This window comes from Nothobranchius furzeri, chromosome 13 (genome assembly GCF_043380555.1).
Source record: "Nothobranchius furzeri strain GRZ-AD chromosome 13, NfurGRZ-RIMD1, whole genome shotgun sequence".
Lineage (NCBI taxonomy): Eukaryota > Metazoa > Chordata > Actinopteri > Cyprinodontiformes > Nothobranchiidae > Nothobranchius > Nothobranchius furzeri.
The window spans coordinates 50,629,985-50,656,163 of record NC_091753.1 but is presented as its reverse complement, the minus strand read 5'-3'; the positions used below and the strand labels follow the sequence as shown (position 1 = coordinate 50,656,163).

Here is a 26,179-nt window from a genome sequence, read left to right as displayed (position 1 = left end):
GGTGAATGAGAACTGTGCACTACACCAGGAAGCGACTGAGCTTAAAGCTGAGGTAGCGAATCTGAAGAAAGAACTGGAGCTTATGAAGGCACGGCAGGCGGGACCGTCTGCCCTGAAAGACGAACGGCCTTCGACCTCTCGGACATCACCATCACATCCGACCCATTACATCGTGGACGCTGCTCCACCGGCGGGTAGGGGCGCATCCGATGGGGTTGGCAGAGGTCAGGGTCATCATCCGGTGCCACCTAGCCCATATGGACCTCCTCCACCTGACGTGTACCGTGTTTATCCTCAGCCGGACATCTACAGGATGTCTCGGAGCGTGAAAAACTTCAGCCCTAAGCCGGATACTTCGTACCCGGTTGATGCGTACCTGAGCGACCTCCGGCACCACTTCAGGCGGTGTCCGGGAATGTCCATGGAGGACAAGATCTTTGTGATAAGACTGAGCTCCGATGGCGTGGGTTCGCTCATTGATCGCAAGCGTAACGACATTGGGGATGACTACGAGAAGCTAGAACAGGTGGTTCGGCAGGAGTACACCTACAACACACAGCGGCCTGGCTTACAGCTAGCCTTATCAGTCAAACAGGGTCGCGCTGAAGACCCGCAAGTCTATTATCAACGCCTATTCAACGCGTACTTTGGTACAGAATGCAAGGATGGGATGGAGGAGGATAAAAGTTTTAAGGCTTTATTCCTCGAAAATCAGCATGCCCACTACAGCTCATACATGGGTACGGTGGACACAGACACCACGCCCATGAGGGAACTCAGACGGATGGCGAGCTGCGCCTTCATGCGGTTCGGTAAAACCGGAAAAGGATCTAACAATCCATCAGTTATGGCGTTAGGAGACAGAGACGCGCTGCAACTAGAGGGTGCTGAATATAGGGATCGCAAGCCAAAAGGGTTTAAAGCTGGACCTCAGAAACAGGGGGGCCAGCATGATGATGACAGACAATATCGGCCATTCAACAAGCGGCGGGACTCGGAGAGACCCCGGACCCCACCGCCTGCTCGCGGAGGGGCCCCTAAGTCACCGCGGACGGGACGTGTGGAACGCCGTGTTTCTTTCGAGATAAAGGGGGGTTCTCCGAGGCCCGGCAGGAAGGCGTCGCCTCACCTGGATAGGGGTCGCACGCCTCCGAGGGCGAGCTCCCCGTATGCGTCCCGCGGGAGTCACAGCCCCGTTAGGGGGCGGGACCGTGAGTCTGAGGATACCACCGAAGAGGAGCGTGATGCCGAAGTTTGCTTTGAGGGTTCGGTATCTACTAAGGTGGACCTACCATCTGCGACCTTGTGGGTGAAGGTTCCCCGGGGTGCAACGGTCCACGTGGGTGAAGTTTCTCTATATCACTTGGATCCTGGTGAGCATAGGTCTGTAGTGGAGTCCTCCACTTTCTATGATAACATCTCTTTTGCTCTTTCCCCAGCGACGGTGGTTCGGGTGGCGTTCGAGGGTCCGACCGTGGTTCGCGTGGGTGTGGTGAACAAAGTGTTGCGTGAGCTGTCGTCGGATTCCGACCTTCGGTTTCGACCAGTGTCTTACTCCTGGTCCTCCGCCGACTCTGTGGTGATATTCATTATAGGCATAAACATCTGCTTGATTTGGACTATGTTCATTTTCCAACACCGTCGGTTCTCCGCCGCATTGACGTTAATGAGAACATCGCTCGATGATGTAAATGGACGTCTGGCTCGGTCCATGGAACCGCGTCGCGATGGACCGCCGGCCCGGGCTGCTGTGCCAGGGACGGTGAGTTCCTCTCCACAGCCTCCTCCTCCTCCTCCTCTGCCGGCATCTGCGACGTAGAGGCGGGAGGATCCCGGTTACCTGACTTGTTGGTTCCACAGATTTCTATCTTTGATTACACAAACTTGTTTATTTGTGGGTGTGCATGGTTGTCTTTCCTGTTATACGTCACGTGCAGACTTAAGGTGTGTTGAGATGGACGTGCTGTGGGCTCCTGGAGTCAGGCGAAAGGCCAGGTAACAGTGAGTGGGTTAGGCCACATAGTGCTGTTGTCCAAAATTTTGTTTTTTTTAAATCTTTACTAATCACCATTCCTTAAGGGTACATTAACATGAACATGATTACTAACCACTGATTTACATTTTAGTACTGATTTACATTTCTGTTTTTTTTTATAGTACCTTTGATCAGTTGATTTTTACAGTGAATATTATGTTTGTGATTATCAATTCTTTGATTTATCCTACGGGGCTATAACCAATTTTGCCCCTGTCCTGACACAAGTATTTACAGTGAGAATTCACTGATACCAGTTAGGGTTTCTTTCATTTTTCTGCTTCTCGCATCATCCCTTTTTGCATCTTACACAGTCAGGGCTGCGTCCATTTCTTCACTTAATGGGTAATTACACTTAAAACTAACACATAGTACAAAAGGCACTCATAGAGTTAGGTTTTTATTATTTTTATTTCTTTGATGACATGAAATGCACTTTTGTCGTGTCTACATTGAAGTGCCTACACTGTGCTCTCTCTCCTCTGTTGAGCTTGTGAGGATCCTGCGTCCTGGGGGTGGATCCGTGACTCGTCATCTGCATCGACTACTCCTGAGGGTGCTCCGGCTCGTTTGCCTTGGGCGACTGTGGTTCCGGCGTGGCTGCTGGGACACCTCATTCGTTGGGTTTACTGTCACCCGCTCTTCCCTTTTTGTGGATTACGATAAGTACTCTTACATAATTCAATTTTTATTTGGAATATTGCCCTGCCTGCTGATACAACAATCGATTTTTGATTGGAATACTACCCTGTTCGTGGATACGTTCAAGATGTGCTCCTGCTTTGCTTTATTGCCCGTGAGGGTATGACGTTGCTGTTGCTTCGTTTATGACTTCCATGGGGAATAATTAATAACCTACTGACTTGTGTTCTTCCTGAGGAGTGTGCGAGACTGTTCTCCGGCGTGGGGTTCGTGCCTCACCACAGACGGCTGTTCCCTTGGGATCGCATCCGGTTCTGTTGTCGAGATTCTTCATAACTTGGGTTTGTTCAACGACCAAGTGGTCTCTTGAAGGACCACATTGACCTTGAAAAGGGGGGATATGTAAGGTTATGAAGTTCATGGTTTTCAACTCCATACAGCTGGCCCCTGGGCACAATAACACCGTGTAGAAAAACCAAGGTCGGGTTGTTCCTCAGACTGTTTACATTCCAGGAGAAGAGTCCGAAGGAGAAGAAGAAGCTTTACTTAATCAAAGTACTTTATTTGTGATTAAAATTATTAAGCAAAACAGATGTTGATCAACAATAATCAAGTGAATGATCTGTGAAATAAATATGTCATGAATTATGTTTAATGAAACCAGGACTACGGTGCAGACATACTGATCCTCATCTCCATAGAAACGCATGACACATTGTTCCAACCAATCAGAGCTTTCGGCTGCCGCAGGAGAATCTGGTGTTGACTTCAAGTGTCCAATCTACTTTACTGAAACTTATCAACAATTCAGAGATATAAAACAAGGCAACGCCATTTTTTTAAGTTAGTTCCATTTTGACTTCAGTTCTATTCACCATCATCCTAAAGACAAGCGCAGCCTGGCCGGATGCGTTTTCTTTAAACTAAGAACTGTGAAACGGGAGATTTTCGTCGTTTAACAACCAGACGACGTCCTTTCAAAATAAGAGCAACTGCTGACGCTGCTGAATCGTACCGGGCCGACCCTCCAGACGGGTTTTGAAACGTTGTGACCGCTGCACCGACAGCTCCATCGTACATCCGAGGTTTCCAGACCTGGCAATTCCTGATCTACTTGGGAGACCCCACTGGGTACGTACACGGCAAAATAGCGGCTCATGTCATCACTTTATAAGCCTCGTGATATCTAGTCATAACAAAGACGACCAGATTCGATTACGTCATCCTAGAGAATCTGAACCAGACCCACACACACACACACACGCACCAACACAACATCCGAATCCATTCTCATCCATCACAGAGTAGTCCTGGTAGATTGTTTAGAATTTATAATTCAGAAATTAAAGATTCTCAAACGATCCCATATATCTCTCTTTTCTTGTCTCAAAGTCAATACAGAGTGTTTAATTAAACTCCCTGATGATAAAAACAGCCTATTCTTCTGTTTATAAAAGTGAACTACTAACAGTGTGTTAAAATACAACTTTGGTTAGTTACATCACTTTGATTCCGTTACACTCATTATGGAGGCAGAAAAATGTCCAGTTAAAATATGTACTATTAGTGGGAAGTATATAATTCTGATATCCTGTGTAATTTGCATATTCACTATGACCTTTACGTAAGAGTCGAGCTAATTCTGAAGTAGATCTCTTACCCCGCACACCGGGCTCTAGAAAAAGAGGAACGGTCTCTTCACCTTCCTCTGCCTCAGCCAGGGGATCAGACATTGCAGGGGGTACTTTTGATAACCATTTAATCACATTATCTTTTACTTTCTGCCACATGTGACTCTCTCCTATCATGGACAAGGAATCATATTTTAGTGTTGTGTTAGGAGGGGGGGTCGGGCAAACATCTCTTCGTTCCCTCCCTCTTGATAATCTTTGATACCAATGCGTAATATTTCCTGTTTGCCAGGAACTTAAACTACTGTCTTTGGTCTGAAAACACCCAAATTCGATTCTACGAGGCCACCATCTTTCTATCTTTATCACTTTGAAAGTGGTGAAGTTGTGTCCCCATTCTAAATCATCTCTAAGGCAATATTTGTAAACCCACAACTCTACTTCACCTGAAGTTTGATTTAAGATTTTCTTTTTCCTTAATATTATCTGACAAGATCGATCAAGCTCTGTGGATCCTGTGTGATCCATCAAGACTGCCATATACTCCGCCCATGGGCCGGTCTCACCACACTCCGTGTCATTCTTCTCCTCCTGCTCTGCTGCAGAAAATGATGTCACGGAGGGTGTAGCCATGATCCGGTCAAATCCATTTTCTCCACAGGGCAAGCGCAGGCAGCCAGTTTTGTTCCCTGTTACACTACAAATCTTGAATCCAATCTGTGTTGCTATCATGCAGGTGGTTATATTCTCATTAAAATCTTCTTTGGGCCATAACAGCTTAATTTTGGATACATTCCAATTCCCTATTAATTGTTGCGGTCCTCCGTGAGTTATGTTATATGTCACCGAGGACACATGATACGTTCGGAGATATACATGTACCCCATATGCAATCGCTATACTTAATCCTATAAGGCTAAATTCGAAAAGGATAAAAAAGGCCCATTTAATCCATTTTATTATCCAATTCTTTCCTTTCGGAATATTTACATTTTTCTTTTTAACTTTGGGGTCAACTCCCGCCGGAGTTGCATACCTGACCACTTTTCGTTTTCTGCTGCTTTCCCTCTTATGCTTCTGCGTAGATAACATCTGTAAGACAGAAGCATAAAAATCTGCAGGAAATGAAAGCGCCCTGCTCTAGTTAGTTAGAGTCAGATCGGAGACCAGCCTTCTACGAGACATTCTAGTGTGAGCAGTCCCATAAATCTTAGGCCAATATGCCTCTCCTCTCCGGGTGGTCACTATGTTAACAGCCGAGCTGCAAACGCGACCCGACAGGTCTATTACCTCTATCAAAGTTAACTGATAAGGCATGAACTTACGCTCCGCCCCTGGTCCCAGACTCTTCAGCTCAACCAGGTATGATGTAACACGCTTACGCATCCCTGGGGGCTCCTGAACAGACAATCCTGTATGCCAGTCCAGAGTCCCTGACAGATAAGTTCCCCATCTGTCGTCTTTATACTCTTGAGTTACCCCAATCTGTGTACCTGTTTCCCATGCATCAGCCAGCGTACCAAATTGCTGTCCTAATATCAAGCTCTTAATAGACTCAAATTTGGACCGAGCCTGAAGCTCTTCCAGTCCTTTTTCTCTGGTCTTGAGCTTGAACACAAATGGATAAGCTTCCACCCATAAATCTCTAACCGGCTTCACCAGGCTAGGATTCCTGAGCAGCTCTCCTACAAAAAACATACTTGGCTGGCTTGTCGGTAAGCAGGTAGTCAAAACACCATTCTTCGTGAAACAGCACCCATCTTTGATTTCACCTCTGTGGGTGCATTCACAGACCTGCCAGGAGATGATGCCTGGATTATTCCTCAAGCAGGTTCCGCAAAAACATATTTTAATGGGAGCAGACAGCTCCACTGCACCTGTATGTAAGTCCGTTCCTCTCTCCAGGTGAGTGGGCTTCTGCTCCCGGAGCCCCGACCATTTAATTAGGGTGCACAGAGATTTGCATATCACGCATGTTCCTGGCCTCAAGCCTCCCCATTGCGCGTAACGATACGCATTTGCAGATTCTATGAAGCCCGGAAACATAGCCACTTTACAATCTTTAACACAATCCCCCTTCGTTAGCAAAATTAGGCCCGTAGTACCTGGGATCTTACAAGTCATTTCTTCACTAGATTTTGGCCCAGCCATGACCTTTAATCAAGTAATTAATTAAAAAAAAAAAAAAAATTATTTATTTATTTTTTCAATTAATTACTTTTATTTTTCAGAGTTATTTTATAACTTGATGAGGGTGAACGCGCAAACCAGTGTCAGTTAAAACCACGTTCCCAGTTACGTCTTTTATTATAAAGGGACCACTTACGTTATGCTTAATGCAATCTCCTTTTCGAACCGGTCCTCTTTTGACCCAAATTCTTTCACCTTTCTGTAACACAGAGACGTGTTCCGGGTTAGTTTTTTTCTCAGTTCTTTTCAGTTTCGTCATATTAAGGATCACATTTAGTTCTGAAACTCCCTCCGGTGTATCCCATCGGGAGCTCAGGTTAGTCAGGATGTGATTTTTTATCGTCCTAACTGCTCTTTCTGCTATTCCGTTAGTGTGGGACTCGTATGGGATAGAAAAAATGTGTCTTATCCCCCTTGATTCAAGCAGACAAGAAACTTTGTCATTCTTAAATTCAGGTCCTCCATCCGAACGGAGTGACTCACACGTGAGGGGCAGGTGTAGAGATAAGGCCATGCTGGCCGTATTTCCTGTGACACGTTTCAGCGGTATTATCTTGCTCTGATCACCTGGTCCATTATCTTTGATTACCAAAAAGAACTTATGTCCGTTCACTCCTCTAGAGGCACATTCACCAACATCCGTGCTGAAATGCACCCCCGGCACATCACACATGATGGGGAGATGGTCATAAATCACAGGTTGAGCCCCTCCTTTTACTTTACACGACTCACACGTCGCTTTTACTCGTGCTGTTAGTTCTTTCAGCTTTGGTACAGAAATATTTTCTTTTTTGAAAATCTCACGCAACCGTAATACTCCTACGTGTCCGTAATTTTTATGCGCAAATGTCACCAGCTCTTCATCAGCTGCAGCGCTCCTGTTCTGTAAAAACGCTGTGGGTAGAAACAAAGCGCGAGCTTGTACTAATTCATCCACTTCTGCGTTTCCGATCTCATCTTCGCTTTTTCCATTTGTATGGCTATTTACATGTGTCACCTGAATCTGTAATTTTTTCTTATAACACGATACTAAAGTCCACAAGTCAGCGTGTTCCAATCTTTCTCCATCAGTTTTCTGGAAATCTTTAGCTTCCCAAAATGCTAAATGATCATCCAGCCCGTCTTTAACGTATTTAGAGTCTGTGACCAATCTTACTGATTTGAGCTTCAGCTTACACGCGTCAGCAAGCGCCATGACAACGGCCGTCAATTCTGCAGTTTGAGCGGATCCGACAGTCTGTCCAGCTTGTTGATATTTCCTGTCCTTTAGCAGTCTCACAAACCCCCACTTACAGAAGTCTGCGTCTGCTGTTTTCTTAGATCCATCAGTGTAGTAAACTGCCTCTGGTTTTATAGCTTTAACAACCTCTTTCCTGCCAGGCTTAAGTTTTGTTTCTCCTTCTACGTGAATCTGCGGGTTTGCCAATAACATCTCCCACTTTGCCCATCTGGGTAAAACGGCCCTCGCCTGTGGGAGGAGATCTTTCCGAAGTTCTTTAATCATATAATCAGTAGATTGAATTATGATTTTTTGCGATCCGGCCAGAGCGAACATCATATCTTTATGTTTCATCAGGCTGGTCAGCACCTTTTCGCTGGGCGTGTAACGGGTTTCTGTTGGTGCGAGTTTATAGCCTTTACATGTTATCAGACTCTTGCTGTCATAGTTCTGAAATAAACACTCTGTGAAATCCTGTCCTACAATCACTCTTACAGCTAACGGTTCATGATGCTCTCTATTTGAAAGATTCACTAGATTAGCACTTATTTTAACCATCACTGCTTGATAAGTCTCAAGCTCCTGTGAGCTCAGTTTGCGGTTGTGCGTCACCAGTTTTTGACCCACTTTGGTTCTGAGACCTTTTTTGAGTGACATTATGGGATCAATGATGTTTCGAAAATCACGGACGTTGCTGGAAATGTACTGAAGCTGTCCGATTACACCTTCCAGCGTCAGTAAGTCATGCGGGGGTGTTATGTTCTGTAGATAGGTGAAAGGTACCGCCACTGAATCTGACACCTCAAAACCTAGGAACGTAACTTTTGTGCGTCCTAGCTGGCTTTTCTTCAAGTTGAGTTTGAATCCTGCACATGTCAGTCTGGTCACCACCTCGTCCAAAGTTTTCAGGTGTTCATTTTCACAATCATGCGTGAAAAATATGTCATCAATATATTGAACGACAGGTAAACCTTCCAGATATGACTGTACGACACCTTGAAATTTATTCGCCGCGTTTACCCATCCCATCGGTAAAACGCACCATTGATAATGTTTCCCTTCAAATGTAAATCCAGTTTTAGCTCGACTTTCTTGCGCTAAAGGTACAGACCAAAAACCGTTAGCCAAATCGATGCATGTTTTATATTTTTTAATAGGCATGGTTCGGAGCTGCATGTATGGGTCAAAAGTTTTACGCACGTCGTGCGGAGTCACTCTATTTAAACCTTTTAAATTGTGTACCAGTCTGTAGGTGCCATCAGGTTTAGGAACAGCTTGAATGGGAAGACAGGTGGATAATGTATCTTTCTCTTCGATTATCCATTTTTCTTTAAGCTCAGCGAGAGTACATCTAATCTCATCTCTTCCTTCTCTGATCGGATACTGCTTTTCCCTGGCAGGCATCGCTCCTTTAATAATGCATTGTTCTTTTACTCTGCCACAATCATTTTTGTGTGTAGCCCAATTACCTTTTTGGATTATTTCTCTGAGTTTGTGCGGGTCCAAACTAGTCTTCTCCAGTTGTTCTTTAATGAGACTATCCATATCTAATTCACCTAAAAAACTCACATTCAGTGCTGGGTCTTTTGTTATTTTAACTAAATCCTTTAAACTAATTAAGTTTTCTGCACCTTTTATGTAAAGAATTCCCTGTTCATCTTTATGAACTGCCATGTTACGTACAGAGCCGTCTGCGAGTATCACATTCTTGTATCCTATTTGTTCCATCGGATTATTTTCACGCTTTACTGATATTAATGCCCCGGTATCTAAAATGTATTTTGTATTTTCGTATTTTACTTTAAGCCACTCCCCATCCCAATGCGTATGAGATGAGAGCGCCTCAATTATTTCTACTTTTGTGGTGGCGGTCTTCTCTGATTGTGGTATTTCGCGTCCCAATCTTTGATTGATTGGATCAATTTCTCCTTCTGTTCTCTGGTCATCCGGGCCCACTCCTCCGGATTCACTCTCCTGGGTCGAGCCACAGGGCAGCCGGGGGGTCCCATGAAAAACGGCCTTGCATTTGGGTCCATTTGGCCCCTGGTTCTCTGGTTCTGATTCGGTTCTGTTCTGGGTGGGAGTTGCCTCGGTTGAGAGCTCACTGATTGGCTCCCTTGCTCCCCTTGGTGTGGAGGGGGCAGAGGGGATGGTATCTGACCTTTCAATCTGTTTCCGGCCTGCCGTCCTAATTCGTTTTTTGACTGCTTAAATTCCCTTGTGCGATCCCACGCCTGCGCTTGTCTGATTTTTTCTGCAGGGGAGAGATTAGGCCACATCGCAGCCATCATTAATCCCCCGGGCAGATCAGCTAAAAGTTTTTCCTGCTGTACTTGGGAAAGCCCTGCGATTGTTCCCAAACACCCAGCTAATGTAACTTTTCCTGTACTGATTTCAGAGCTTAAAGCTTTCCTCCGTCGTTCCCCAGAATCCTCACCAATCCCTCTGGGAGAACTCTCCGCCAGGGACATCAACGAGGCTCCTGGGGTTAAACGCAGATCGTTCTTTAATGCTATAACCTGAGAAATTTCTGGACTTGAAAGTTGTTCAATCGTCATACCTCGATCCTGAAGCCGCTGTACATACCCAGCGTCTGTCTCACCCGATGCTCTTTGTGGCAGAATGGTATGATCAAAATGTCCTAAGCTTACTCTTGACTGTTCCTGAGCAGTTTGCCAATATGGGGAATATTCCTGTCCTAGGATTCTCTCTTTAGGCATTGGATTAAGCTGTCCTCCCTGCGGAGTGCTTCGGTTTACATCCAAAGGTTGGGAGGGGCTGCACGGCGAGTAGCAGTGAGTTTTCACTGCCGAATCCCTAGCCATACATCCACCGCGATAAAAATCATATCCTTGGCCTAAATAAGCATGCTTAAAAGGTTGCCCCCATCCTGGTTGCAACATGACTTCTTCCCTACTTTTTGCTGCTTGAATTGCTGAAGCCGTGAAGCCATCTACAGGGTACCAGTCTGTAAAAGGATTTTCTGCTACTTCTCCTGCATAATTCTGGTCTCCCTCTGTATTAATTGCAAACTGGCCTCGTCCTGGTTCTGGAACTGGTCTAACTGGGCCTATGTTAGGAGGTGCCTGAGGGTCAAAATATTTCATCTGTACTGGACGGCTTTTCTTATTTAGTCCTCTAATGCCATAAACCATAGGATTTGTCTCATCTCCTTTTTCTGCTCTCTGGGGTTGTTGCTCTACATTTTCTCTGTTCTCACCTTGCTCATGGGCTGTAACTGGGGATAACCAACTCACTTTTTCAGGTGTTTTGCCTCCAGGGATCCGAGTGCTGCATTTTTGTTGGGATCCGCATTCTGACCTGAGCGTCCCTTTGGGTGTGCCACGCACCACCAGTTGGGAACCCTGTTCTTCCTCCGATTCAGCCTCACTCTCGCTGCTTCTGTCTCTGGCCTCAAACCAATGTTTGACTTTCTTCTCTACTCGCGGCAAGGCTGACTTATCCACTAAAATTACGACCGGGATGTCTCCTAGCCTGCTAGAGGCTTCGGAATAAATCACTAAACCTGCGCCATATGCTTCAGTTATCCGACACACCTGGGGTTTGTTATTAAGCTTAAACACTAGCCGTCGCGCTCCTAAATCCAAGGCTTCTGACACCACCCGCTCCCAAGCTTGGTGAAAAGAGATGTCGGGATTATGAGGGTCTACGTTAATTATGGAAATCGCGCTGACACGACCTTCCAGATTCCCTAATTGCTTGTCTAAGAGAGTAGTAATTTCTCCAGCTTCGTAATTACGATCTACCAGCGGAATCATAGAACTTCTGCTTTCTGCCCCTAAAAGTCTCCTCAGAGAACTTAAGGAGGACGTAGTACTGGCAGAACTTTGTGGATCTTTCAGAAAGATCAACACATCTTCTTCTCGGATCTCCGCATCTATTTTCTCGCCTGACAAAATTATCACCGGTTCTTGACCTATCGTAACATGATTCGGAGGAGCCGCGGGACTATGCGGTTCTAACGGGGGAAAAGGAATTGGGTTTGGAGTCCTTTCAGCCCCTGACCGTCTCTGAGTCTCGTCTTTGTCCCATGCAGCAACATGCTGTTCAGTGGGCGGTCTCTCCGCTCAGTGGCGGATCTAGGATTTTTCTGAGGGTGGGGCCATCAAGGGGCCACAATATTTATAGAGGGGCCACGAACAGTCCAACATACTTGCATACTATTCCCAGTTTTGTATGGTAGATACAGTTTACCCCAACACCATGTTGAAAAACATCAATGCAATTGTACATCAATTTTTACTGTACATTGACAAAATACAACCACACACAGCATTTGAGAAATTTTAGCATTCAATTTATTTTGCAAAGCCACAAATATCAGGTTAAAATATGTTTGTGTGTGGAAAAAACACCAGAAGAATATCACAGGACCCTCTGCTCTTGACTGGGAAATGTCTGGTGGGAAGTCAATTAAATAAGTCTGAGTCAGTTGCTTATATCTCTCAACCTTTAACATTCATGGCATTCAGAATCTGCAAGTGACTGACTGCAAAATTCAATTAAATTTAAAGAGCCTTTACAAAATGAGAAGCACACCACCAGGTCCTACTGGAACAGAACACCGTTCTGATGTCTGCGCAGGATTCTGTGCATCACACTGGAAGATGTCATTTGATCCTGCAGGATTAGTATTGATTGGTGACTCTGGTGGCCCAGCAGGATGGAAGGTTGAGTCATTAACTTCACTCTGGTTGTCTGAATTGGAGAGAGTCTTGTCCCAGTTTGCAGCTAAAATACAAATATATGTCAAACTCCAGCTAAATCCAGCCAAAACTTTGTTTTCTATGAGACCACATTTTTATTTATTTGAAATTGAAGACTTCAAAGATTGGACTATAAAGATGAGATGTGGTAGATGTAGACAAAGAAACCAATACAATTTAAATCCATTATGTTAATGTTATAGTAAATCACATCACCATGAAGCGGAAGAATTCAGTAAACATATGTGCCATTAGTACAAGATAACATCATTTATCAAATTTGAGATAATGGTGATTTTTTTTATTTTTACCTAGAATAATGGCAGGAAAAGTTGGACTAACAAAGGAATATCCAAAACACAAAATCTCTTTGGAAAACTTAACCTTGACCTTACTTAATCAACCAATTAGAAAATTCAGTGTTTCAAACAAGGACTTTTCCCACACATTTTACAATACATCAAAATGTCACAATTTAGGGAAACCTTGAAGGAATTGTGGGAAAGGAAACTTAACTGCAACATTACTGATGATGAATGGAAAGATGCTTTGAGAAACGTAAAATCATTTACTAAAGGGAAGCAACTTTGCCACTAATGATTTGTCACGATTAACAACTTCTATCAATTTAAACAATAATCCTTTATTTTTGGTGCTTGGAATAACTGACCCAATTATTACTGATAAATATAAAAAGCTCAATGCAAATTTTCTGTGCAAGAAAATGACTCCACATTAACTGGATCAGCTCCAAGATAAAATGGGAAAAGGTTATCCTCAATTATAAGCAGAACACACTGGGCAGCATTAGGTCGTTTATAAGTGGTCAGTCCGTCCTGCTGGATAATGTGGTGCAATCATGATCTTTTTACAAAAGATTATGCGATGGCGGTGAAAAGGGAGCTTGGGGGCGGTCTCTGCGCTGCCACGGACTTCAGTTTATCTTGGACATAACTTGCTTTTTATTGCGATCAAAGCCACACTCATTAAGCTTTTTTAACAAGCCGCTCCAGAAGGTGTCTGTCCCCGTGCAGTCTCTGGTGATCTGAGCTTCAACTCTTACGGAGAGGCTCCCCGGCCATCATCTCAGCTGATTCTGTTTAGAAAAGCCAAACTTACGGCCCATGTTTACTTTCTTTTTCAATATAGTTGCCGGCCGGAGCTCGGCAGTAACTGCCCACGTGATCATGATACCCCCTTCTGTTGCGCCAAGTTGTAATATGCATTCACAAGTCCGGCGTTGCGGTGATATTAGTATCAACCGTGGCAGCACGAATGCCACAAAATTCCCGCAACACCATGCCGCCACGGCGCGTTTATATTACACGTACGCTGATTTCCCAGCATGGTATGTCCTACAAGAGGCTGTCTCTCGTGTTTATCTGACATGACTGTTGCACAATAAAGATTATATTCTTTCTGACCTGATAAAGGGGGAATGGAGGTCCCTTGCCCTGTTCCAGCCTCTGGTCTACTGCCTCCTGCTGCTCTCTCTCTGATTTCTCCATGCTCGTTCTCACCAGCTGACACACTCACTCTCTTGGGAAAAAACTGCAGAATTCCCGCCTGTATCTGACCCTTTCTTTTCATGTTCTCTATCAGACAGTGCCAACTATTAACACACGAAATGCAGATTACAAAAGAAGTACATGGATTAGCAAGGGCTAACGTTTTTTCACAAGCCCTTTTTAACTTTACCTTTAACTAATGTCGGCATTGCTTTCCATTGGACTTATTGTCAGACTTGACTTACATGGCAACTGTGAGTAAACAGTGATTCGTGACTTACCAACAAACTCCTCATAACGTGGACTCTCATCAGATCCGATGTCGGTTGAAAAGTTCTCCCTTCTTGGAATCTTTCAAATCTTCTTCTGTTGGATTTCACACACTATTTTGCTCCTTAGCGCCACACGGCCACTAGTGTTTGGACTCGGAATTGCATCCACCTATAATCTCATCACCGCACAAAGGACAGATGAGTGACAGGACAGGGGCACTACAGGGGCCAATCATATTTCAGCAGGGGCCAGTGCCCCTGTGGCCCCGCCCCTAGAACCGCCAATGTCTCCGCTCCTCTCATGGGCACCTGAGAAGGGGTTTGTACATGTAGAAACGGGTTCCACTGCGCCGGCCGAACCGCGTCAGGCGGGTTTGGTGGGGGTGGAGGAAATCCGCTCTCGGAACCGGGGCTCACAGGGAATTCCCCGCGGAGCGCTGGATACAAAGGGGGCGCGGTCGGAACCGATTGGACTTCATCCCAGGAGGCCGACATTTCAACTGCAGCTCGTCTCCGGTACATTTCCGCTTGGAGCTCCGTGATCCCCAGTCGGTTACATAACGCCTGTCTCATTTGAATTGCCTCATTTTTGCTTCTAGATAAGAAGTAAATTGTTCTACTATTAGCCCGTTGAACCACGAACTCCGCCATAGCAGAGTACATCGCTCCCTGATCACATCGGTACTGCCCGACTCCAAATGGAGTGAGAACTAAAGGTTCCGGTCCAGTTTGTATTTGCTCAAGCAATCCCAGAAGGATCTCATACTGCTCGCCCGTGGGGAGTTTCGCTGGATTTTCCCAACAACACCACGCTATCTGATTAAAAACAGGATCATTTTGTTGTTCTGCTAGAATCACCAAATCACCCACTAACGGAAATACATGATTATTCTTTACTTGAGTTTCAGCATTCGGACAGCGCTCCGCTGCGGCTTGAGCCGTTTCGGCCTTGTTCTGAAAGCTCCGGTTACAGGATACTGCTAAAACGCTTTGTGGTTCACCTTGAAATGTCGCTATTTCTCCGGTGACAAATCTCACATTAAGGAGAACATTTTCCGGTTTCACCGTTAAAGATCTATCTGCCATGGCTGGTTGAAAGTTTCTCTTTTTTATTATTTGTTTTATTTTTATTCGTTTTCACGTCTTATTCTTTATTCTTACTCTTTATTCCTTTTTATTTTTTGCCTAGCTTTTATCCTTGGCTTTTCTTACGTCGGAAAGCCGTGATTTCTTTATACCTCTTTGAGTTAATCGTCCGTTCTCCCAAATTTCTTTCCTTTTCGAGAAATTGGTGCGGTTTTCGCTCCAAGGTTATAAGCGTATCAGGTCCATAGTGCGTAAGCTTTTATCAGCCTAAAAGACATAGTTCTACGTCGAATAGTCCGGTATCTAATATTTGAACCTTCGCCGATTAGCCCCACGTTGGGCGCCATGTCGTGTGCCCGTCCCATTTACCGGTTCCTTTAAAACCCAGTTCCGTTAGAACTTATGAGACGGTGCATCCATCAGGGTTCGGGGGTGTACCGACGAGTATAATTGTACTAGATCCGGGTTTGGACTACCTAATTAGAATCTTGTCTTTTATTTTAAAGGTGAAATGACTTGCACGAATAGCCAGCCCCAGAGTACTACACTTCTTTTAAACTCGTTACCTTTTGGTTAAGATACTAGAGAGAAGTCTGGAGGCAAGCCAAGCCTCTCAGCAATTGTTTGGATTACCCGGAATTAATTGCGCCTCTAACAGCTTATGTGGGAGGTTGGTAACTATAAAATGATTTATGCTAGTTGATCAGGCTATCATAAGTTTATCAATTTATTTATTAATCCAACCTTCCAGCTGATTAGAGACTTTTTCAACCTGCAATCAGAGCCAAAATAACCTCGAATATTTTGCTTTTATCGCCCTTAAGACAACTCGTTACTCGCAAGGAGGGGGAAGTTAAAACTTCCCTTATCTTAAGGTTTCTTTATATTATTCTGTTATAAACTGTAAAGTAAGTCCTGATAATTCAGAGACCGATCTTCGACATGCTTACCTCTGTGCAATTATGGTCAGGGCCCCAAACGTGAAGCTTTAGAGAAAACCTGAAAGAATCAGGATTATGTTTCTTTTTCAAAAAAGTTTTATTACAAAATCAAAATACAAAAATGGGTAAAGTGAAAAACAACTACTATCCCCCACGGAGGAATTAGTTCAAAATGATTAAATAAGAGTTAGTTTACACTAGCTCTTGTCTTCTCAGAATCTCCCCAAGAACGAAGCCCCGCTCGATCTGAGCTGCATCCTTTTATATCACTTCTGAGACTGCTCTAAACAATGTAAGAGTCACAAGTCATTCTCTCCTGACAGTTTAGGTCAAGGGGTCATTTACCAGATACACTTTTTTAGCTCTACATAAGACATTTAGTATCATTTTCAATACATGCAGTATTCACATGAGGGCACAAAAGTTACATTCTGCACTCCTGGAATGAGAGCACAGGTCATAAATCTTCATGTTGGTAGCAAATTGTAGATCTTCCTCCAGCATTCCTGAGAGCTTCTGGGTCCAGTTAGACCTTCCTCACTCCATGCCAGTCCTTCTTTTCCCGCCAGAGGTGGAGTTAGGGGCGGGCCCAGGGGTGTGTCCATGGGTGGATCCAGAGAGGACAGGCTGTCTTTTGACCCTTTGCCTAGTTCTGTCCTCACCAGCAAGTCCTGAACTATTGTCCTCTTGACCCTTGTGTGACCCTTGTCTCTGACCACTGTTTCTAAGCCTTGACCGATTGCTCGGACTTGCAACAATTCTAATCAAGCTAAAGTACCCAGATAAAGCGATTAGAAACATATTTCATCAGCATGTAGACAGCATAGACGAGCTGGTCCTGGCTGGGCAGTCCCCTATCAGAAGTGACGAGATCACAGAAGCTGTTTTCTGACAATATCATCACAAGGTAACCCATGTAATGATATCAAACTGTTCAGTACGTACCAAATAAGCTTTGCTGCAGCATTGTTGTCCATTCCGTTCCATTTTGCATGTCCTATTTTTGCCCTATCTGCTCCACTCCTTCCAACGTTCGTTTAATATTTGTGAGTTTCTGTAGGCTAATCGGAAGAATTCCAAACATGAAAGGGTTTAGGCACCAACCGTAGAGTGGAATGCACTTCATTTTTTTTATCTAATGCTAATGTCAAATATAATGAAGGTTCCCAGTTTTAACTTGATTTTTGCTGCTGATCAACTTAGATGCACATGTGAATGCACTGAGTATGAGGCCAATCAAAAACATCCTATCACAACCAAGCATTCTAAAACTATCAAAGCAAAAAATTTCATGAAAAAAAAAACAACACTGCTAAGGAGTAGTGATGGGAATTCCGGCTCTTTTTAGAGAGCCGGTTCTTTTGGCTCAGATCACCGAAAAGAGCCGGCTCTTTCGTCTCCCAAGTGTATCGCGTCAGACCCGTGTCACAACCCGTGCACGCGCATTGGGTCCACAGCGCGCGTGTGAACGGGACTCGCGAGCGAAAATATACATGGCAGCGCGCGCGTGAACGGGACTCGCGAGCGAAAATATACATGGCAGCGCGCGCGTGAACGGGACTCGCGAGCGAAAATATACATGGCAGCGCGCGCGTGAACGGGACTCGCGAGCGAAAATATACATGGCGAGAGGTCATTTGTGCACTGAGAGGGAGCAAACTGTGTCTGTGAGCGCACAAGGATGTGCACAAGTGACAAACCTGCGTGCGCGCGTTGCCAACGAGCACACGGCAGAGGAAAACGTGCGCGCGCGGCAGCCTCTCTGCGCGCTCGGCAGCCTCTGCGCGCTCGGTTCCTAATTCCGCTCGCTCGGCTGTGAGGAGTTTTGGCACTCTGGAGGCGTGGCCTGTGGCAGATCTTCCCTATCCTCTGATTGGTTAGTTTACCCCGCACTTTACTCTCTAGCTATCTATATGAAAAAATCTGATATTCAGCAGTTGCTGGCATAGCTCAGCTGGGAGAGCGGGTGACTCTCACTCTGGCGGATCCAGGTTCGAGTCCGGCTAAGTAACATAGAGTTGATGTCGTATTATTCTTTCCTAATTCCTGTGATATTATTTTACAGTTGTGACCGTTCAACTGTCATTAAATGTCCGAATGTTTGCTGGGCAGTGTTTTAAAAAGTGCACATAAGCTAGATGGTTTAAACCAGGTAAAAATAGACTTGTGGGTGTAGGTATGTTCAAGTTTAAAAAGTTCTTGCCTCATTAATGTATTGTTTATTTTTTTCAGCATTTAATTGACAAATTATCCTTTCAAATAATTAATTGATGAGTTACATAATTGTCCATTTAGAATTGTTGAATGGACTGAGTCAAGTTTGGTGCACTTTATATATTTCAAAACATGTTTTTTTTTATTATGCATATAAATAATTTTAATGTTAATTTATTGAAATATTTCTATTTTTTCATTACCTCACCCTTGTTTTGACAAAAACAAGACCTTGCTGGATAATATCACGGAGAAACTATTTGTTCACAGTACTTGGCTCAGTGAGGATCTGTATACCAAAGGAGGAGATGCTCAGAAATCTGTCTGCAGATTGTTACAACCCAGACTGGAAGTGGTGGGCTGTAATAAGAAAGGAGACCAAACAGAGGAGTGGGGGTTCAACAACTGATTTATTTAACCAAAGTAAGGATTTACTAAAGCAGATCAGTGCAGTCAAGAATTACTGGTGTTTGGGTAGTCCTGAACGTGTTGTGATGCCCCCACCGTCTCATTGGGTTTTCATTTGTGTTTAATTGTGTTTTTCTTCTGTTGTAGGCAGCTCGTTAAGCAGCCTTGGAGGCACCTGGGCTCAGGGTGTGGTGCTGCCTACAAAGCCTACTGTTTTTCTGCTTTCACTGGGTCTCTCCTGTGTGGTGGAGAGTCCTCACTGGCCATTTTCTGTTCACTAACTTGCTTTAGTAAATCCTTACTTTTGTTAAATAAATCAGTTGTTGAACCCCCACTCCTCTGTTTGGTCTCCTTTCTTATTACAGCCCACCACTTCCAGTCTGGGTTGTAACAATCTGCAGACAGATTTCTGAGCATCTCCTCCTTTACACAGATCCTCACTGAGCCATGTACTGTGAACAAATAGTTTCTCCATGATATTATCCAGCAAGGTTCCGTTTTTGTCAAAACAAGGGTGAGGTAATCAAAAAATAGAAATATTTCATTAAATTAACATTGAAATTATTTATATGCATCATAAAAAAAAAACATGTTTTGAAATATATAAAGTGCACCAAACTTTACTCAGTCCATTCAACAATTCTAAATGGACAATTATGTAACTCATCAATTAATTATTTGAAAGGATAATTTGTCAATTAAATACTGAAAAAAAATAAACAATACATTAATGAGGCAAGAACTTCTCTCTCTCTCTCTCTCTCTCTCTCTCTCTCTCTCTCTCTCTCTCTCTCTCTCTCTCTCTCTCTCTCTCTCTCTCTCTCTCTGGAAGCCCCACTCTAAGGGAGTTTGCAGTGTATTAGTGAGTCATATATTGTACAACCACAGTCATAAAGTTTTCAACCAGTAGTTTTATTTCAGTATGTATTTTTCCAGTATCACCAAAAATGTAATTTTATATGGTTAAAACCATCTAGCTTATGTGCACTTTTTAAAACACTGCCCAGCAAACATTCGGACGTTTAATGACAGTTGAACGGTCACAACTGTAAAATACCTGAAATTAAGAAAAATTAACATGACATCTACTGCATTTTCCTTGCCCGGACACGAACCTGGATCCTCCAGGCCGAGAGTCACCCGCTCTCCCAGCTGAGCTATGCCAGCAACTACTGAATATCCGACGTTTTTATATAGATAGAGGGTGAACTGCGGGGTAAACTAACCAATCAGAGGACAGAGAAGATCTGCCACAGGCCACGCCTCCAGAGTGCCAAAAGCCCTTACAGCCGAGCGAGCAGGAGTCAGAAACCGAGCGCGCACAGAGGCTGCCGAGCGCGCACAGAGGCTGCCGCGCGCGCACGTTCTCCTCTGCCGTGTGCTCGTTGACAACGCGCGCACGCAGGTTTGTCACTTGTGCACATCCTTGTGCGCTCACAGACACAGTTTGCTCCCTCTCAGTGCACAAATGACCTCTCGCCATGTATATTTCCGCTCGCGAGTCCCGTTCACACGCGCGCTGCCATGTATATTTTCGCTCGCGAGTCCCGTTCACACGCGCGCTGTGGACCCAATGCGCGTGCACGGGTTGTGGCACGCTTTAAACGCCATACAAGTGGCTCCTCAGATTTTCTGTTGCGTAAAGTACATTTATAACCAAAATAATGCTAAGCTATATGTAAAATGATTTACTAATGTAAAAAAATGCAGTGTATCAAATATTTAACATTTCTATGGATTTAGTAACTGAACACTTTAAGAAATCTCCACTTTCCGACTGCTGGCGCTCATTTTCTCACCGTCTTCGTTGCACTCTCCTCTCGCTCGCCTTTCTCCTCCTCCTCATTCCCTCTCGTCTCCCTCCACCCGCATGTGCTCTGCTGTGTGTCTGAGTCTGATCCTCCCTCTTCCCCGCCCCTACTGCTCTGTGTGTGGACAGTCTGGACACACAGTTACACATGTTGACCAATCGCCTGTAGCTTTCACCAAAGAAAGAGGGGAGGGGGAGGGGAGGGCTCCCAATGAAGAGCCGGCTCCCGTCGCTCACTTCAAAGAGCCAGCTCTTAGAGCCGGGTCGTTCGTGACCGACACATCACTACTAAGGAGTTTTCTATTTTTTTTTATAAGAACTGGTATTTTGACTTTTTGAACTCAGTGATCACACAACATAAAAATACATTTTGCACTTTTTGATATATATGTTTTTATTCAATTCAATTCAAGTTTAATTATATAGCGCCAAATCAGGAAGAGAGTCGTCTCAAGGCACTCTGCATAGTATGTTATCAATCTTGACATGTAAGGGTGTGGAAAACTATGGGGGGAAACTCAAACATGTAACTGATTATGTTGAAATTTGATTGTATAATTTATTCATAAGATACTTTTTTATTAAAGTGACAGTGTGTATTTTTCCTGATGATACGGGGCACTAGATACCTAAATCATTGCAAGCAAGCTGTATTTTTGTGTTGGAGTAAGACCTTACCAACATATGTCCACTAGGGTTAAAAAGCTCTGGGGAGTGCAAACTTACTATCACATCAGACTCTTTCATCGCTGGCAACGAGTGAAGAGGTAAATGTGTAAAACAACAACATCTATGAACAGTGACATTTTGTAACCATTTATTACATATCAGTAAATGCATTTTGTCCTCAAGGGCTTCCGTAGGAGGGACTATGGAGTCTAAAATGGAGTCGCCCAGAGACTTAGACCTGCTCCCATGTATTTTAGACATGATTTTTTATGGTTGTATGTTAGAAAACCACCAATATTTTTCAACAAATGGGCATCATTTCATACATTTTCAACAACATTTTGATTGTACTGGTAATCTCTGTAAATATCAAACTACACATTGTCACTTTAAAGCATAGATAAAAAAATTTTTAAAAACCTGATTGAAATACATTTTTTAATTATACGTCCAAAACAAAGCTTTTATGTGCCAAATAATTATTTAAGATGTTTTGTGATGTATCATCTATACGGATACAGCTGTATCCTGGTAATCTAGGCACTATGTTTTAAGTTGGTTGACAGGTAACTGTTACATTTTGTTCATGACATATTTCTTTGAGTTTCTCTGTGGCTGAAATAAGATGATGAAACACTTTGGAGCAAATATACACAGAATCAGTCCAAAACTGGAGGCCAGAATAGCAAATATCTCCACAGCTACAGTAAATTTTCCAGGAGAGCTGACATATGCTGGGATGAAGGTGAGCCACACTGCACAGAATATCAGCATGCTGAAGGTTATCAGCTTGGCTTCATTAAAATTATCAGGTAGTTTCCGAGCTAGAACAGCTAACACAAAGCAGAAAACAGCCAGCAGGCCAATGTACCCGAGCACAGCCCAGAACCCAACAGCAGAACCTAATGCACATTCCAGGATGATCTTCTCCTTGTATGTGCTCAGATTCTTCATTGGGAATGGAGGGCTGAGTAACAACCACACAGTACAGATTAATACTTGAACAAATGTAAAAAATACAACAGTCATTCTTTGCTGTGGAGGCCCAAACCATTTCATGACATTACTACCTGGAAGTGTAGCTTTAAAGGCCATTAAAACCACTACAGTTTTCCCAAGAACACAGGAGATACAGAGAACAAAGGTGATACCAAACGCTGTGTGTCGCAGCATGCAGGACCAATCAGAGGGAGCTCCGATGAAAGTTAATGAACATAAGAAACACAGAGTCAGAGAGAAGAGCAGCAGGAAGCTCAGCTCAGAGTTGTTGGCTCTGACAATTGGAGTTGTTCTGTGATGAAAGAAAATAGCTGCTGTTATGATGGCCAGACAGGCCCCACTAACAGAGAATGCAGCCAGGATGATTGCCAGGACTTCATCATAGGAAAGAAACTCCACAGGTTTGGGGAAACAAGCGTCTCTTTGTGCATTAGGCCACAATTCACTGGGACACGGGGAACAGTCTGGAGAATCTAAAAAAAGAAAAAAGTCAGAAAACCTTGAATACTGGTTACAGCCAAATTTCTCACAATGCAGGAACAAAACATGATCTCACCTGTCGTGTTACTAATCTCTCCTTCAGGACATGGTATACAATCATAGCAGCAGATGGGTTTTCCTTTCTGCAGGACTTTATGAGTTCCTGGAGGACAACTCTCAGAACACACTGATACTGGGACCTGATGGAAAGATGCAAGATAAATAAAATGATTTTATGGTTTAAATCCTGATGTCACACTTTGACACACCTTTCTCAAATCTTAGAAATGTCTTCTCACATGTGTGCCGCCATCCACCCATGAGATGTTTCTGTTGATATGAAACTCCTGTCCTTTAGGCAGTGATGCATCATAGTACCCTACTGTTACCAGCTCAATAGCTCCACTCTCACTCTTCTGCCAGTTGACCAGCTCATAAAAAGCTACAGGATCCCCGTTAGCATCAAAGGACACAGGATAACCGTTGTGGGTAAAGTTAACTTTTTTCAGTCTAGATTGCACCTAGACATGAACATAAAGGGAAGCAAAGGTTAACACACCAACCATTTTGTATTTTATTTAAAATTTCATATCCGACAAACAAGATTTTTTCTGACCAGGTAAAAGATTTTGAGGATAAACTGATTTTTTTAAAAGTTATGCATTTTTAGCTGATGGAATTTTTTGTACAGTTATCTTACAACCCATCACACAATTACAGTCTCTTCAAATTAAACTCACCTGTTTGGACTCCAATTTGATATTTTTGTCACACTTAATGGAGAAATTAGTTTCCTGACACACTGCATTGTGAATAGCATGAGCTATAGCATAAACAGCCTTGTACACCATGTTAGTGATTCTGAGCTGAGATGTATCAGTGTACGGGTTTTTGAGTGTCTTCATGTCTTCAGTTCCCTTGCACTTGTTTCTGTATGAATTGTTGCCTAAAAACAAGACACATTATTTCTAGTATCTTTATTTTGATCATTTCTATCAGATCGTGATTTTGAAATGAATAAAAATAAAACAAACAAAACAACAAAATAAAATGTTTTTTTTTTTACTTTTAACAAAAAAATAAGCAATCAACAAAATAAGTCAGCTCTTACTTTTGCCCAGGCTGCAGTTGAAAGCATCCTCCCAGAACTCAGTGAGCACAGAGGAGGCAACTACTTCAGTGAGAGAAATATCCACCAGGAAGTCTCTCAGACCTGGAATGACAGACTTTTGAATGGCAACACCAATGGCTCCTGCACAATATCTAAAGCTTAAAAAGTTTGGGTCAGTGATCCAGCCCTCACTTCCTATCCACTGACGAGGTGGTGGAGGGTCCAGAGCCAGCTCTTCTAACAGGATCCTCATATCACCTGATGCCGTAAAGGCCACAACAGCCATCGCTGTTGACCTGAAAAGAAATGCAAGTGTGCTGTGTGAACCAACTTATTCTGCACACATACTACACTTGATTTATCATGCAAATTTAAAACATATAAAAAACAATTTACATCCAAAATCAGAAATCCTAAAACAATCTTTGTTAAAAAAATAACATTTTATCTTTAGAAAAGCTACTTTGGTTTATAACTTCACTATTTGGATATTTTATTGTGTGATTTCACAGTATTAAAATATACAATATTAGATTTGTTACTGTAGAAACCTGCGGATGACGTCAGCTACTCTCTGGATTTTATTGCGTGGGTCGGTCCGAAAGAAAGATACAGAATATTCCACACAGATTCCCTCTCTCTGAGCTGCAGCAAGAAAAGACGCCATGCCATAATTTCCATAATCTGAATTTGAGTGGACAGCTCCTATCCAAGTCCAGCCAAAATGTTTCACCAGCTTGGCCAGTGCATCGGCCTGGAACTGGTCACTGGGAATTGTTCTAAAAAATGTTGGGTACTGCTGCTTGTCTGACAGACAGGCACATGTGGCAAAGTGGCTGACCTAAAGCAAAAAAAAAAAAAAAAGTATTTATTTTTATAATATAAAGAAACAATTAAAACAATTACAGCATGCATTTATTTACCAAAGGAATGTTGAAGGGCCCAAAAATGCGGGCAATTGTTATGGATGGTGTAGATGCAGAGTCTCCAACAGCAGCCATCACTATATTACTTTGGGAACAATTTCTGCCTTTGTAAAACACAAAGTCCTGACCATTCGATAATTGAAAGGCCAAGTGTGCAGCCACAGGCACAGAGGCGCATGAGTCATAGATCTGATACCCGAGGTTTATCCCCGGGAGCAGCTCTGTGCTGTTGTTTATCTCCTCAATTGCATAAATCATGGTGCGAGAAAAACGCAATTCTCTGGCAATGAGGCTGCACAGAATTAGAGATGTTACGGCAAATTTTAACATCAAATCAATGAAATTCATGACACAAAACCAACAACAAAATATAAGGTGAAAATGGACTTAAAGCTAAAGATTTTAACAAAAAAAAATCTCATTTGGACAACAGGGTACTTAATGTGCGACACAAAGGAACAAAGTAAAAGTATCCCAACGGTGTATCGTTAAAAGAAAGAACTAAATACCGAACATGAATCCAAAATTTAAAAAATCAGGATTTGCATTTAAAACCAAATATGGCTAAGCAACAATTTGAACTTGTTGAAATTTTGTGTTGAAAAATAAGTATTTTCATCTTTCCAGAGAAATTAAAAACACATTCATATACATTTATCATACTTTTGTTTCTTACCAACCTTTCTGTGCACCTTGGAGGCTCGGGCTTTGTGGTGTAGTTGTTAATCACTGTGATCAGTTTGTAATGAATGGAAAAAACACCTCCTATAGCAAAGTCGCCATCCTTTGAAAATGCAGATAAACGAGGGGAACCCTGCAGATCACATTTCATCAGTGAAGCCTCAGCATGGGTTAGCCCATCTGTTGTCTTAACCATTTGTCTCACATCAGGAGCACCCCCAAAAACACCAACTAACATCATCAGCAACAAATTAACAACTAATCTCAGACCAATGAGGACTGATCCGTTCTCCATTCCTCAACTGTCTGTGTCTGAGGCTAGGTGTGTCTCCACTGGGTTGAGTACCTCCCCCTTTTAAATGTTAGGATTCTCTCATTCTCTCATTGTCAATACTGCTTAATCCTCAGTGGGGTTGTGTGGAGTTGGAGCTCATTTCCAGGAAAACATCAAGAGAGAGGAAGAAGACACCTCGCAGGTGGCCTGTACATCACATGGCCACATTAGACAAATGGGACAGGCAATAATTCACACTCTCACCTAGGGGAAATTCTGTCACCAATCGGCCTAACATGCATGTTTTTGGGCTGTAGGTGGAAGTGTTGTGCAGAATCCTTAGTCGAAAGTTACAT

General features: G+C 43.4%; 1 protein-coding gene and 1 long non-coding RNA gene across 2 annotated transcripts; both read right to left on the bottom strand.

Moving 5' to 3' along the window:
• Positions 1 to 11,797: 11,797 nt before the first annotated feature.
• On the bottom strand, positions 11,798 to 14,503 carry LOC139062406 (uncharacterized). Its single transcript, XR_011515976.1, has 3 exons — positions 14,234 to 14,503; positions 13,869 to 13,995; positions 11,798 to 12,469 (listed from the first exon to the last, which is right to left on the bottom strand). It is a non-coding gene; the product is annotated as an uncharacterized lncRNA (long non-coding RNA).
• A 7,422-nt stretch (positions 14,504 to 21,925) lies between these two features.
• LOC107380070 (extracellular calcium-sensing receptor-like) lies at positions 21,926 to 25,753 on the bottom strand. The gene is made up of 8 exons (XM_015951099.3): positions 25,549 to 25,753; positions 24,866 to 25,160; positions 24,494 to 24,783; positions 23,943 to 24,238; positions 23,572 to 23,777; positions 23,131 to 23,352; positions 22,908 to 23,031; positions 21,926 to 22,824 (listed from the first exon to the last, which is right to left on the bottom strand). Exons 1-8 carry the CDS (start codon positions 25,743 to 25,745, stop codon positions 21,926 to 21,928), a joined length of 2,529 nt encoding a protein of 842 aa, XP_015806585.3. The 5' UTR covers positions 25,746 to 25,753.
• Between the last annotated feature and the right edge of the window lie 426 nt (positions 25,754 to 26,179).